General features: G+C 41.3%; 2 protein-coding genes across 8 annotated transcripts in view; one reads left to right on the top strand and one right to left on the bottom strand.

Moving 5' to 3' along the window:
- The first annotated feature begins 1,828 nt into the window (after positions 1-1,828).
- On the top strand, positions 1,829-4,922 carry SEC61G (SEC61 translocon subunit gamma). 5 transcript variants are annotated; one of them, XM_050318066.1, is made up of 4 exons: positions 1,829-1,905; positions 2,839-2,938; positions 4,186-4,288; positions 4,811-4,922. In XM_050318066.1, the coding sequence occupies exons 2-4, from the start codon at positions 2,845-2,847 to the stop codon at positions 4,818-4,820; spliced, it is 207 nt and encodes a 68-aa protein (XP_050174023.1). In that variant the 5' UTR covers positions 1,829-1,905; positions 2,839-2,844; the 3' UTR covers positions 4,821-4,922. The 5 variants fall into 5 exon arrangements, with proteins under 5 accessions (XP_050174023.1, XP_050174012.1, XP_050173990.1 ...); XM_050318055.1 differs by having other exon boundaries at positions 1,834-1,914; XM_050318033.1 differs by having other exon boundaries at positions 1,863-1,923.
- A 38-nt stretch (positions 4,923-4,960) lies between these two features.
- TPK1 (thiamin pyrophosphokinase 1) overlaps positions 4,961-15,355 on the bottom strand; it is a 291,157-nt gene continuing 280,762 nt past the window's right edge. For all 3 annotated transcript variants that reach the window (XM_050317999.1, XM_050317989.1, XM_050318009.1), the window contains one exon: positions 4,961-6,525. In XM_050317999.1, coding sequence (XP_050173956.1) covers positions 6,407-6,525 — 119 coding nt within the window. In that variant the 3' untranslated portion in view covers positions 4,961-6,406. The remainder of the gene's footprint in view (positions 6,526-15,355) is intronic.

Below are 15,355 nucleotides of genomic sequence, written 5' to 3' on the forward strand. Positions count from 1 at the left end.
CACAGCTGAAAATGTGAGTTTAGTCTGATGGTACAGATAAAAGCCTCTGGCATTTATCTGTGACACTGACAGGAAAAACCAAACAAGACAAAACCCACCAAAATCTTCCTCCACTTACTGATTCTCATGCAGAGGATCAGCAACCTACTCTGCCCCACTGCACACTGTGCACCATGGCTACCAGGCCCTCAGCTGCTTTCCTTAGGGATCTTCCTCTCTCTGAGGGGTGACTGCCTGTCCTTGCAGACTGCAAACTGGTCTCAAGAGCAAGAGACAAATTATACAAATATTTGCTGTGGGAGGCCTAACTGACTAATCATTCAGTGCTGCTGTGCCAATGGAAAAGATCCAACAGAATTTGGCCACTAAAATTATGGTCCCATCTGAGGAATAGTGCTGCATGAAATCTCATTCAAAGCAAAATTCGATCCAAAGGCAGACTTTTGGAGAAAACTTGTAGAGGACCTCAAGCCAATAACCCTCTAAAGCCAAGTAGAGAGTTCATCTCTGAAGGAGATCAGTAACATCGAGGGACCTCCCTGTGGACAGAGAAAAAGAAGGTAGCTGTCAAAAAATCCATGGAACAACCAACAGCTCCCTGCTGTGATATGGTGGTACTTTATCTGTAATGAAAGTTGTCAGCAAAAGATTAAGCCTCGAAAATATTTTGTGTACGCTTCTATGCAATAGGGAGTTCAGACTAGTAAAGCTGAGACCCTCATCTGGCTGCCAAAGCCCCACAGTCTGACTGAATAGTTAATAAGCTTTGGATACTCAATACAAACTCAAAGGTGGCAGCCAACCAGGAACAGAGTTCTAAACCAAAATCAATAACATCAAAAGCAAAATAAGGCTTAACAAAATAAATCCATGTTATTTTTCTTCTTCCTTTACCTGTTACAAGATGAAGTTTTCCTTTCAAAAACCGGCTTACTTCAGGTAGTGACAGCCTCTTTTCACCCTCATGCAAGGAAGTGTTTCTACACTACCTTATGGCACTGAAATGTACAGAGCTTTCCCACCTTTGAGAGCTACACACTTCTCTGCACAAAAAACCCCAAACAAACAAAAAAACCAACGACTTTGTTTTCCAAGGTGATGAACTCCTGTAGTTAGCAGTGGCTTCAGCACTCCTACAAACCAAGAGACCTCTGAGTTATGGGTAATCATAGCCTGAACAAGTTTTTAACGGGTTTTTATTTGTTTGTTTGTTCGGTTTGTTTGGTTATTTTTGTTAGTTTTTCTTTCTTTTCTTTTTTTTTTTTTTTTGGTCTTTTTCTAGTTTTGTTTTTTTGCCATGCCTTCACGGCACAGCATTTGTTACAGGCACATCCACAGAATTAATTAGGTTGGAAGATGCCTCTAAGATCATCGAGTCCAACCTATGACGGAATGTATCCATGTCAGCTAGACCATGGCACTGAGTGCCACGTCCAGCCTTTCTTTAAACACCTCCCTGGGCAGCCCATTCCAGTGCCTAACCACTCTTTCTGTGAAAAAAATCTCCCCTAATGCCCAACCTAAACTGTTCCCTGGTGCAACCTAAGACTCCGTCCTCCCTCCCGTCGCTTGCTGCCGGGGAGAACAACATCGGTGCTTTCTTCCCTTTATTTCCGGTACGAGGGTCACGGATCCCGAGGCTACAGCCGCACGGAAAGCAAACGTGACTCAGACGAGCCACGGAAACCGGAAGAAAAACCAAACCAAACCAAAACAAAAAACACAAACGAAAAAACCCCACCCAAACACACCACCAACCACGCCCCGCCGCCCCTCACAATCCTCCTGTTCCCCCTTAAGAGCCGCCCCCACCGCCATCGGGAAGGGGCGGGGCCGCGCGCGCGGCGCGGTGACGTCATAGCCCCGCCCCCGCCGCTCTCTGTGCGACGTGTCCCTGCGGCGGCGGTGAGGGCCGTGAGGGCGGTGAGGGCGGTGAGGGCGAGGGGCATCCAGAGGGAATCCAGGGGGAATCCAGGGGGGATCCAGGGGGGATCGTGAGGGTCCTCCCGCCCGGGGAGCCGGGCACGAGGGGTTGGGCATCAGGCCTGCTGAGCACCCAGAGGGCGCGGGGGCCGAGGCCGGGAGTGGCGGGGGAGCTGCGGCGGGCAGGGCCGGCCTCGGCCGCTGCCGGGGTTGGGGGGGGAACGCTGGGAGACGCGGAAGGGTCCGGCATCTTATCGGGATATCGGGGGGTCCGTGCGGGTTAATGGCAGCGGATCCCCCCAGGCTGGGGTCCTGCGTGGGTGGGGGGTGGCAGTGCCGACACTTGCTTGCTGTGAGAACGAGACGCGGCCACAGCGTCCCCCCCCGGTGCTGCTTTGGGCTGGGGGCGCTTCTTGAAACACGTGAACTTCTGCCTGTTCAGACACCTTATGGAATCACAGAATCAGATGGGTTGGAAAGGACCTCTGGGATCATCAAGTCCATCCACCTGATCCACTGCCACCACAGTTACTAGACTATGGCACTAAGTGCCACGTCCAGTCTCTTCTTAAATACCTCCAGGGACAGAGAATCGTTCAGTAGTGTTTTCTGAAACGTGGCATAGGACATAAACTGAGAGCAAACTCTGATGGAGCTGTTGTTTTCTGTCAATTTTTCCCTTTCTATTTTGCAGTCAGAAGTAGGCCCTGATTTTATTTACTGATGCAGTCCCCTCATTTTCTGCAAAGTATCTGGAAGTATCTTTGAAAGTCCAGTTAGGCTGGAATATGAAATTTTAAGTTATCTTAAGTCTTCACAAATTTTGTAGGTAGCTGCTACTTCTGCAGTTAAAAAGTTCTGGTTTGCCGTATGTATATGTGGAACCATCAGTGCTAAATGCATTCATCTTTGCAGGTAATCATGGATCAGGTAATGCAGTTTGTGGAACCCAGCCGTCAGTTTGTGAAAGACTCCATACGACTTGTTAAAAGATGCACCAAGCCTGACAGGAAAGGTAAAGCACACAATAAACCTGAACACAATCTTTATTTCATCTTATATCTTACCGCGTGTCTTTGCATATGTCACTTCTGTTGACTCATTTGCTGTGAATGTTTCTCATCTGCCAGTATGAGATTTAAACTTGAGCAGTTGTCTGAATGTTAATGGATTTATGGTTCTGGCTGTAATAAACTTGGATGTGTTCTTTTCTGGTACGTACGTAGATGTGTGAATGGAAGTAAAACTCATGTTATGAAAAAGGCCAGGTAGTTGAAATTAGCCATTTTGAGACAGGCAAGCGATACTTTTCATTTATTAAGTAAACTGATCTGAAAAGAACTTGTGTGCCCTTTGAAGTCACAAACGCAGCAGTCAGATTTGACTGATTGCTGTCAAATTGGGAGAAATTCTGCTTGTAACTGCTTGGTTCATGACCTTGGAGGAAAGACTTTATTTTTAGGAGACTTGAATGGAGCCAGAATTGCTTTTTATAGTGCCCATTCAGTGCTCCACAGTTGTCAGTCACTGCCTGATTGGGACGGGAAGAATTTTATTGCTGGCAGTATAGAAGAGGAGGTTTTGGACTTTCTCAAAAGCACTAGAGAGAAGCTATAACTGTAACCAGAATGCAACTGGCAATCCTTAATGGTAATACTTACAATGCTTTATTCATGTGCTAAGAACAAACAATGCCATGACTCTTAAGTTTACTGGCATCTCTTAAGATTAGTATGGAGCTTCATTCATTGTCAGACTGGCAGGTTTGTTGACCTCCTTAGTCCACTTCATGGTTGCTGTCTTAAAATAATTGAGAATATCACAAGTACTCAATTTTTGTGGGAACTTGAGGTGCTGTCCTTCTGTGACAGACATAAATGGAGCTTTTATATTTTTGATACTGTGTTGGGGACTATTTTCAGGGCTTGCAGAGTTGTAAAGGAGAGATAATGGAATAAACGTTCCAAGAATTGTCATGGACTGTGGATACTTCTGATTTTGCTATTTAAAAAAATTGTGATTGGCCATTCTCTGTGGAAAGCAGCACCTTCTCTCTTAAAATTATCATCTGTCTTAAAATTATCATCCCATTTCTGAAAAAGGGGATTTATTTCTCAGGGTCACTGCAGTGACTATTTCCAGAACTATTTCCTGTGTTAACATTCTTCTCTAAAGGGATATCTCTCCTCTGGTCACTGCAGTGCACATCTGTATACCAATATGTGAGGCTTCCTAGACAAACTATTTTTTTTGTTTTCACAGAGTTCCAGAAGATTGCCATGGCAACAGCAATAGGCTTTGCAATAATGGGATTTATTGGTTTCTTTGTCAAATTGATCCATATCCCAATCAACAATATAATTGTGTAAGTAAATATGACCTTCAATTTCACTACATTTTTACCTGTCCGTTTTTAAACAGAGGATGTTAGTGAGCTCTACAGGATCCTTGTTGCTTTAGTATCTGCATTTCACATATTAGTGTAATATGACAGGAGTTACTTGATTCAAAGAACTTAATCAGTAAGTAGGTTGTTAATTTAGCATGCTGCAAAATATTAGATCCATAGATCTTCAGGGTTTTTCTGAACATTCTGGTTCAAAACTGAATTTCAGATATTTTCATTTCCAGTTCCTCAGTGTGTGTTTGACCATAGAACATTTACTTTATTTGGATCTTATAGTATTGAACCTATTCTGCCACCATGATGTGTGGCTTGCTTATACCTGTAAGAGGGGTCCTGTAAGTAAGGAGAAGTGTTTGAAAATAGGAGATAAGCTGCAATGGTAGTAAAGGTTGTCCTAGCAATGCAGTGGTGGGAGGATAAATTAGACTTCAGGTGGGATCAGTTGATTAGTTGAAACTGATTACTTTGTTCTCTCAACAGAGGTGGCTGAATATTCATCATGAAGAAGAAGATGACAGTTATGACACCCGCTGCAAAGACTTCCCAGCTTTAATTTGTTTGATATTAAATAAGCTCAGTTTGGGTTTTCAAACCTTGTTGTCACCTTATTTTTCTTTTAAAGTGTATGCGATCATACTTGTCTATATCACAGGCTTTTTTTTTTTTTTTTTTTTAGTAGTACTGCCTTTTGTTTGTTTTGTTACATCTTTTAATCATAGTAGAATCCTTCAGGTAGGAAGGAAGCTTGGGAGCTCTCTAGTCCAGTGTCCTGCTCCAGGCTGGGTCCGTGTGGCATTTCTGACGAGGTTGCTTAAGGCTTTGTCCATCAGGTATTGGGAGCCTCCAAGGGTGACAACTGTATGACCTCTCTTCAGGAGCTGTTCACTAAGCAGTAAATTAAGCATAGGAACAGCATTGTTCCAGCAGAAGTAGGCAGCAAGAAAACAGCATTCCTGTATCCTTTCAAGTGGTAATTTAAAAGTCTTATCAACTGAAATTCTTGTAGCTAATTTCTAGAGTCACCATCATTATCACTGATTCCTTTCTGCTTTTGGAAGTCCTGCTAGCTTATGTTATACTGACTGGAAAAAAACTCCATCCAATGAAAAATTGCATGGCCAGTCCTTGTTCTGGTGGTGTAATTAAAAAAGCCACACTTAGTTGGTTACTGAGATGTACCATTTGAGGATAATTTAGTTGTCGGAGATACTAAGCAATCCTTCTGCAAATCTGCAACTTCCTCACACTGTTGGACAGGATGTACAGCCATTTTGGATACTGTTCTGCACATGGAATTATAAAGGGCTCTGCATGTTGACCTGGAAGTTTTCATTATTATATGATTGAACATTTTGATTTTAAGAACTAAACCTGCAAAAACTCTAGTAGGTGCAATGCTATTCCTCCTCAGATTGAGATTAAGACATTTATTTCACTCCAGAAAGTTTACTGTAAGCATTTAGTATTTGCAGAAGCTACAATTGTACCTCTATGAAAGATTTCAAAAGCACTTGGAAATCTGATATTGATATTACAGCAAAACTGAAGCTTCTTCAGTACACAAACTTGTTTCCTAAGTAGAAAAGTTCAACTATTCTTCTTCTTGAGAAATCTTCACCAGCAGCTACATATGTTACAAACCAGGACAGAAAAATGAGATCAACTAATCTTAGTGTTGTCACCTTGTAATACAGTTACACTATGTGCAACCGGGTACTGTATTTTCTTTTGGCAAAAGGGGAAAAATAGTTCAGTATTGCAATAAAATACTTTGGAAAAGTAGCCTGAACTAACCAGATAAGCAGTTCCTTTACATTCATTTCTGTTTGTGACTGTACTGGGTGGCTGCTCGTGTGTCTTCTGATTAGGTGGTGTGAGGTACCAGAATGAAGTACTCTATTACTGCAAGTAATTTCGATTGGATCTCAAGTAACTTTAATTTCAGACTTGTTTTCCATTTGATACATAAAATAAATGTCTGCTCATATTTTTTGGAACAGCTTTACCATCTTAATTCAGTGAAATTTTGCAGTAATTGGACTTGTGTTGGATCAGAAAAGGCAGCTGTAGCTGATCTTATCTTTTGATAGCCATTGTCCACAGCAAAGGTTTGTCTGTCTCGATAGTCACAATCCCAGAGCCATCATAGGTGTTGGAAGTACTGACGAGTGTTCCAAACTTCAGCACCTGGTTAGCTGTGGAAAAGAAAAGACTTGGTGTTACTCTACAACAATAAATGCACATCAGTGCACTTGTTTCAAAAGACGGCTACTCCCACAATGAACAAAAAAATAGCTGAATAAATCTTAACCAGATAAACATAATCTGAAATATCTATGTTAAATGATAATTAGAAGGCTTCTGTGAGGATTTTTGATGACCTGTAGTGGGAATAAATTAATACTTAATCCCCAAATTAACAGTTTGATTTTATAGCAGATTATTACAAAAGCAGTATGTCAAATATTCCCCAGAGTTTCACATCTGGAAATTTGTACTTCATTAGCATCAGCTCAAGTACCAGTGCTAGAAAAGGTATTTAAAGTAAGACAAGGCAGAGGATCTTAGTGTAGTTCCAAATCTGGGATTTGCTTTAGCTCAGCAGCAAACCAATAATCTTTTAAAACATGAGCACTTCTAGAGCAAAGGCCAGCAGTTAAAAGGGGTGTTATTTAAGAACTTTGAATCAAGTGACTTGCATGTTTTCTTCTATTGCATGCCTAGCGAAGTAGGTGTCTGTGTACATTAGAAACGACGTGGCATTACTCTTAACGGTACCAAAACATGCAGTTTTTGTCTTTCATTTCTTCCCTTTTTGAGATAGCATTGCTTGCGTTTTGCAAGCATACCAACTTCCGCAAAGGTGCTCGTCAGTTCTGTCTTAGTCCTTGCTTGTACAAAGATTCACAGTAAGAACTTTTAAGACTATCCTTTGCTTTAGCCTGTAAACCAAGCCAAATGACAGACAGCTCTTACTCACTGGCAGCACAGATTTCCATGGAGAGCTGCAGCTGGGGAGAATTATTCAGGAAGATCAGCAAGTCTATTTGGCCTAACAGAATTGCCAAATTGTGCATTAATACTGAAGGAAAAATCCTCTGGGTTTGCTATGGAGTGACCCACTGCAAATTGAGATCTCCCAGTGATCGAAAGGTGTGCAGAGCAACTCAGTAAGCTCTATTCTGTGATTTGTGCAGGAGACACATTTTCCCATGTTGGATATGAACACAGGCTGTAGTACATGAGGGTGTAGGGCATTATTACAATGCAGTTTACACTGCCTGCCTGTTGCTGGAAGCTGCATGGGAGGAACAGGCCTTGCCAGGCTATATGGCTTTAAAATAAGGGACAGTCTGACAAAAGCCAGGAGGTGGTTCAGTATCTTCTGCCAAATCTGTGCTTGCTGCTACTTATTCCTCCTCCTACGCTTGTTATTAGCTTGAAATGAAATGAAGAGAAGGTTTCAGCTGCTAGCTCTGTTTGTTGGAATGAGAGTAACACTCAAGTTTCAGTACTGCTGCAAATGGAAGAGTCTTGCCGTTTGAATTTCTCAGAGCTGGGAGCATAACTGCAATGCAGTGCAGAAATTCAGCAAAGAGAACAAAAGAAAATACCGCTGTATTAGATCAATTGCGTACCTAAAACAAAGTGCTAAATTCTATCAGGGTGCATTTGGACACACAGCAGCACTAGGGAGGCTACTAGACAAATGCCAGGATGAATAAGCTCTGGTGTTTGCTTGTGGAAGACACAGCAGAGGCCACTGGGGTCTTGCTGGAAGCTGATGCACTGGAACTGCATTGCCAGAGAACCCAGATTTCACCGTTTGCAGGTAAACAAGTCATTTAATGATGAGGTAACACATGGGTAGAGTTCCCTGTGTAAAATATACTCCCAAAAATAGTGTTAAGTGCTGTGGTCAAGTTATGAATGCTGCCAGTCAGTTTTAAGTAGGAAAGAACCATAAATAGTTTAAAATAATTATTGACACACATTACCCATTTTTGGTTACTATATATTGAAGCTTGAAGGGGGAAGGGGGTGGGGAGGAAAAGCTTCTTGGATCAACTGCTGTATAAACCTACTCATTTAGTATCATTTATTGCTTCTTGCTCAAGAGTCAGAATAATACTTAATGTTTCACAGCTTTGCATATGAAATAATGGCTCTGTAGAAGGCAAGAATTAACAACAACATGGCAGCTTAATGAAACAAAATCTAAAGCTGTATTTCTTCATGCATAAAATTAAGTGAAAATGAGAGCATTTTTTTCCTTTAAATAGAAAATTCTTGCCCGCTAGATGGAGCCTTTTATCTTTATCAGGTTTTCTTCTCACAAGGATCACAGTCTGAAACGCTGAAGTGAAAAAATGCAAAAACTATAAAACAGTACTGCTGATTCACGTGGTTCAAATGGACCAATTCCAAGCACTTTGTTTCACAACCAGCCAACATTTCCACTAACATAATTAAAAATGCATGCTTTCCATTCAGTAAATGAACAGTAATTAATGTGAAGAACTAGGTTTGAGCCAGTAAAGGAAATAAAGAGGATGTACATACATACTGCTGCTAGGCAGACGTCCTGCTGTGTCGTGCATTTTGATGTGAAGTTTACAAGGTCAAAGAAGTGGGAAATTTTATCAGTTCATTCCTTTTTTTTCAAATGAATTTCAGTCTTATTTGTTAAGTCCTAGCAAGACCTTATGCCTTGGGAAAAAAACCCTATTACAACACCCATTTTTGCTATTGAGATTATTTTCCATGAAATCCATTCCAAAGAAAACCTTTTTATTTTCTTATATTTATCATTTATAGTTTTACTGGATAGCAAACCTCAATTTGAATAAAGGATTTCACATTTTGATTAAAAAATTATCTAAATCTCAAAACCCTGTGAATTTTATAATTTTCTAATTAAAAGAAATCTTATTTTGGATCACTAAAAATTTTCTTTTAGACAAATACTAGTCTCTTGTTTTTCATGAGAAGTTTTAAGAGCTGATTTGGATAAACCCATAAGTGATTCATTAAAAACACCCCCAGCCCGCCACCTGCTTACAGCACTGTTAGAAGTTTTGCTTAGTGCTTTGGTTCCATTCAAACTGTGTTTACTGATACTAGACTGTTGATGACAAAAATACCCAGCTCCTCCATTGTAGCTATACAGTGTTTGATATTATTCTCCACCTATAAAGTCAGCATGGACTTTAATACCAAAACAAATGCTGTTCCTGCCTTAGTTTTTTTTTGGGAAAAAAAAAACAAACAACAAACCAAACCAAAACTAACCAAACAACAACAGCAAAAAACCCCAACAACCCAACACAACCTGAGACAGCTTTTTATGGTGTGCCTCATGTTCTTATCAGTAATGACTTTCTGGTGGATTGCAACATACCATTAATTCAGACTGAAACATGGGCATAGAGAGGACTTATTTTGATGAGGTAGTGGAGGAATCTTTTTCTAGCAGTTTTTGCTTTGTTTATCAGGTGTTTGAATCTGACAGGGTTTGAGAATGTTGGAAATAATTTAAAGAAGAAATCTGAGGGCATGTAGGTAATTGCTCATATTTTGATATTCTTTTAAAATATGCAAATCTAAGAATGCCATGTGGACAATGTTAATCTCAATTTAAAAATTGATGACTTAAGGTTGCAAGAACAACATTTGGAAAAGTTAACAAAATGCACCCTATAAGAAGTCAAGATAAATAATCAAATGAAAACCCAAACCTAGAAATTTATTTCAAAATCTCATCATATTTATACCTCTACCACAGTTGGGAGTTATTTTTTGAGTTGATGGTATCATAAATGAGACCTAAGCCTTGCTTGCAATCCTTGTGCTGCTGCCAGCTCTCAGCCTGGAAACTGAGAAATAGTGTGAACTAATTATAAATAGATTGGGAGTCATCATGCTGGGTGCTGCAGAGACACTAAACTCTCAGTATCAGGTAATCCATTTTAATAATTCTATTCATGATCTAGTAGATTTATAGACATTATTTCTATAACTTCATTGTACTATGTAGGATATATATATATATACACATACACACACACACACACATACAGGGCTTGAGGGAGGCATATTCAGAGAAAAACTTCATCCTAAACTTGTCATACATAGCAAAAGCAAATCATGTCAGGTTCTTATCATTAGAACAAAACACTCTCATGGTAAGCATAATACTGTCATCCTTATACTGTGCTTCCTTTTCTCAACTGGGTGTTTCAATTACTTCCTAGAATATGTAAAGTCACACCTTGCTGGTTTCCACTACTGAAAATAGAAATAAGGAAAGGAATACAAGCAGATTGCCATGTCTGGCATGGATGTTTGGAATATTAAAATAATTAATTATTAATTAAAAGCCATATTATAGTGAATGTAATCCTCTTCCTTGTAGGCAAATGCTTCATCAAAATGATAGAAAATAAAGATCAATAAGCTGAAACACAAGTTAAAGTGAAATATTGAATCACTATTTGGTATCCTATTACAGTTTATCTGGAGAGGATTTCCCTGAAGTTCTGTGTTAGGAGCAAAAATCTGCATTTAAATGGAGATACATTAGTAATGCATGAGATAGTACTTTGCAGGTCACCCTGTGTCTGCGGAACAGCAGCATTAATTTTGCTATTTAAAAATAGAAGAACCCAAGTAGTTTGTGGACTGATTTTCCTTTCATTCCTCCTAGTTTTACACTTGTGGTTTAGACTGACTTTACTGGAGTTAATCTTGATTTACACTGATGGATACAAAGGAAAAATTGGGTCCTTGATCTCTGTGCAGTGGGAACTGCAAAACTGGAAGTCGCAAATAACAGTAATTTACAATAAAACATGGACTATTTTCAATACTGATGCAACAGAAGTACCATAAAGGCTTGCTGAGTCTGCTGGGAGGGAACAGGCAAGGCTGTTACTGCACTGATCCCCTCAGGGCCAAGGGGAGTTTTGAATAAGCAGAAAATTGCACTGGGCAATTTTTATAACTATTGTAGCTTTTGGTACCTGGCTTTGTAGCACAAAACAAGGGTTTTGCAATCTCAATGTATTCATACAAGCAGGCTTATGAAAGCATTGAGAGGATATGGGGTGAAGGGGGTCCAGCAGGCAGGGCCAGGTGGCTATTCCACCGGTTCAGATGCTGGCAAAGACTCTTGGCAGGGGCTCTGCAGCACAGGCTGCCTGGCCTCACATCGGTGGGAATTCAGGAGGTGACAACAAAAAGCACTGGCTGTCAAGGCTTCAAAATTTCATTTAAAAAGAGAGAAAAATATGTTAACAGGATTGTGTGTTCTACCCTGGATAGAAACCACCCATGTTGGGTGAGCCTTCAGAAATGCAAATGGCTGTCAGAAGTTTTCAAATTTATTTCCAGCACGCATTTTTTTCCAGCTTTGTAATCACGGCGGTACTCTAACAATAGCTCTAACTCTTCCTGTCACATCACCTGCTTGGTGGCAATTTAAAATGATAAGCTGATAAAAAGGATGCTAAGAATCAGAGTGCTTTCTACATTTAGGTCTCTGCTGTTGCTACTGCTTCACCAAGATCAACAAGAATAATTAACTGCAGGGAGTTTCTACAGCTATTAGCAGCGTTTTAGCACTACTAACAAGATGTACTTCAGTGTTTGTTCAGGATCACTCTTAACTTAATTAAAGTGACCTGGAAAGTTAGACAAGCAAACTGTATATACCGTTTTCAGTATATACATGTCTTTTTTTATATATACATTACAGTATATACATATATATATGTCTTTCCAGTTGAGATCTGATAATTATAGAAGACAGTAGAAGATAGTGGAGATACTACAATAGTAGAAGTGATTTAGCAAAAGTTAAGTCAGGGAAATAGCTGTCTGGAAGACTGTTTCACTAAGCTAAAGGCAAAGCCAGGCTATGAAGTAATTATAAGAGTTGAGTTTAGCCAGTAAGAATTAGGGTGTTTACTTAATTTTTAATGCTTTCCATTTGTAAGTTTGTATAATGTTTGTCAAACTACTTACAACTCTGAGGGGCTGTACAGGTGACAGTACTATTAATAATAATGTTAGAGCACTGAAGAAACAGCTGCAGAAATAAAATGTAGCTTCACTTTGACAGTCACTGCTGTAGAAATTTTGCATATAAGGTAGACAAAATAACTTGTTGCTATTTTGGTCTGTGTCTACTTTGTGTTGTGAGATTAAGGATCCTATTCTCATAAGAAAAAGGGCAAGAGTAATACTGAGATGCATCAGCTAATGAATTGTCTGACTTCTAACTTGTCCATAAGACACCTCGTTACACACATCATCCTATTATGCTGTTAGGCTTTTGAGACATTACTTAGTCACACAAAGCTGAGGATGGCAATCTGGTGCAATACCAAAACCTGAGATTAGCTAAAAACAATGGTGTTCTGTCACGGCATTTAGGTCTGAAGCTCTGGTTTGACATGACAGCAAAGGATCTAAAAGGATCTAAAAATACTTGCTATTTTGAAAGCTGCCACGCTGCCAAGTTGATATGATGGTAGTGGTGAAATCTACTGAATTTGTTAGAGAAAGGTATCCAAATGTCTTAGCTATTGACCCCACATAGTGCTGCAGAAAGGAGTGAAATTCCCCCTACATTCCTCATGATTGGGCTGTTGGAGACAGGGAGGAGAGACAGGGGAAGAGGAAGGAGAAGGAATCTTTTCCTGACCCAAACCTCAGGGCTAGGTGACTACATCCATGTACTCAGGTTTCGAACAACTTGGCACCAGAAACCTTTTCAACCAGGCCCAGGACGGACTATGGTCAACTTGCCTCTAGCTACAATCATTTTCCAGCACTACACATAATGATGGAAAAAACCCCTATATCCTTCAATGGATTTTAAAGTATGATTTTAGTTAATCAGAACACAATGTTAATTATTTTTCTCTTCTACTCTTTGGAATCCTGATAAATCCTGTCACATTTAGATTGATATATTCACAAGAAGAGGCAGTAAAAGAGGATTTAAAAACACATTCATAATACAAGTCTTTCAGCTTCTGTAAGTATACCATTGTTCCCATCATTTGCAAAAATGTGCAGATACAATGATTATTACTGTTACAATCAAACTGGGCCTGTAGCTGCAATACTGGTATGTGGATATCTGCTCAGTAAATACCTACACAGCTTGGGTTAAATGGGGATTTTGCTCACCCGTTCTATGGAGGAGAACTGCAGCAATGCCGTAAATATTGCACAACAGTCTTGGCCAACCTCTTATGCCGCCTACCAGTGTGTAGGAAGAGTCCCCAGCATCAACTCTCCCAAGAAATTTAGCACTTCTCTGCTTTCTGCCTCTGTGATGGGGATATGATTTTCCTAAGGGTGTTGATCTAAAGCCAGTCCCTAACCCACCCTGAAAACCAAATTTAAGCAGGCTATCTTCTCCAGTGCTGCCAGCACTAGCTCAGGACCATATCAAGAGTCCTGTTCTGCTGCACGTATTGCTTTGTCACTGGGCTTCAGTGACAAAATAAAATTAAATATGATTTGACAAAGCTCTGTAAAGGCTCAGTCCTTATACCACCAGTTTCTGCCATGTTTTGCAGGAGCAGGAAGCAGAGCAGACACACAGCGGTGAGCTGGAACCGGTATTTGTGGCAGAGCAAACGTGGCTGCACACAACGTGCAAAGTCACAACAGCAAAGATCAAAGTAGATCTTCTGAACTGTGGGAGGGTGTATTGAGTTTGGTAGCAGGGGGGGTTACAGGGGTGGCTTCTGTGAGAAGCTGCATGGAAGCTTCTTCCATGTACAACAGAGCCAATGCCAGTTGGCTCTGAGATGGATCTGCCGCTGGCCAAGGCTGAGCCCATCAGGAATGGTGGTAATGCCTCTGTAATAATGTATTTAAGAAGGAGAAAAAAAGTTATTGTGCAGGTGTAATTGTGGCCAGAGAGGAGTGAGAATATGTGAGAGGAACGGCTCTGCCGACACCAAGGTCAGTGCAGAAGGAGGGGGAGGAGGTGCTCCAGGTGCCAGAGCTGAGGTTCCCCTGCAGCCCGTAATGCAGACCATGGTGAAGCAGCTGTGCCCCTGCAGCCCGTGGAGGTCAACAGGAGTGCAGATTTCCACCTGCAGCCCATGAAGGAGACCCATGCTGGAGCAGTGGATGCCTGAAAGAAGGTTGTGAACCCATGGGAAGCCTGTGCTGGAAGGGGCTCTTGGCAGGGACCTGTGGACCTGGGGAGAGAGGACCCCATGCTGGAGCTGGTCTCCTGGTAGGACTTGTGACCCTGCAGAGGACCCATGCTGGAGAAGACTGTGCCTGAAGGACTGCACCCCATGGAAAGCGACCCATGCTGGAGCAGTTCTTGGAGAACTGTTGCCTGTCAGATGGACTCATGTTAGAGAAGTTTGTGGAGGACTGCTCCCTGTGGGAGGGACACCACGCTGGACCAGGGGAAGGACTCTTATCCCCGAGCAGTGTCAGGAAAAATGTGTGCCGAACTAAACATAACCCTCATTCCCTGTGCCACTGAAGGGCAGGAGGTAGAGCCTAGGGAAGGTGTTTCTAAGATTTATTTTACTTCTCATTATCCTGATCTGATTTTTTTGGTAAGAAATTCAATAAATATCCCCAAGTTCAGTTTTGTCCATGATGGCAATTGGTGAGTGATCTCTCCCTGTCCTTATCTCAACTCACGAACCTTTCACTGTATTTTCTCTCCCCTGTCCAGTTGTGGAGAGGAGTGATAGAGCAGTTTTAGTGGGTACCTGGCATCCAGCCATGGTCGAGAGGGGTTCAACATATTGCATATTTAAACCTTTCCCCTCCAAGTCCAGCCCCCCACCAGAACTGACCTAGCTGATGGCTGCTCTGTTCAGATTCCTGGGTGGCCCCCCCTGGAGCCACAGATTCTCACGACCACCAACTGCTGAGTTTCTTGCTCCAAGGCCTCATGTCAGTCAAGCTGCCAGATGAGACAGAATGGCAGATCTGGTGCTCAAAGGGTTCCTCTGACCGCAAGGAAGCGATCAA

This window comes from Myiozetetes cayanensis, unplaced genomic scaffold, assembly GCF_022539395.1.
Source record: "Myiozetetes cayanensis isolate MyiCay16 unplaced genomic scaffold, myiCay2020 scf1, whole genome shotgun sequence".
Classification (NCBI taxonomy): Eukaryota; Metazoa; Chordata; class Aves; order Passeriformes; family Tyrannidae; genus Myiozetetes; species Myiozetetes cayanensis.

Excerpts from the sequence above, each read along its gene's own strand:
- SEC61G (XM_050318022.1), top strand. The coding sequence starts at position 2,821 with ATGCATTCATCTTTGCAGGTAATCATGGATCAGGTAATGCAGTTTGTG. Across the intron at positions 2,939-4,185 it reads CACCAAGCCTGACAGGAAAG|AGTTCCAGAAGATTGCCATG; the intron begins GTAAAGCACACA and ends TTGTTTTCACAG.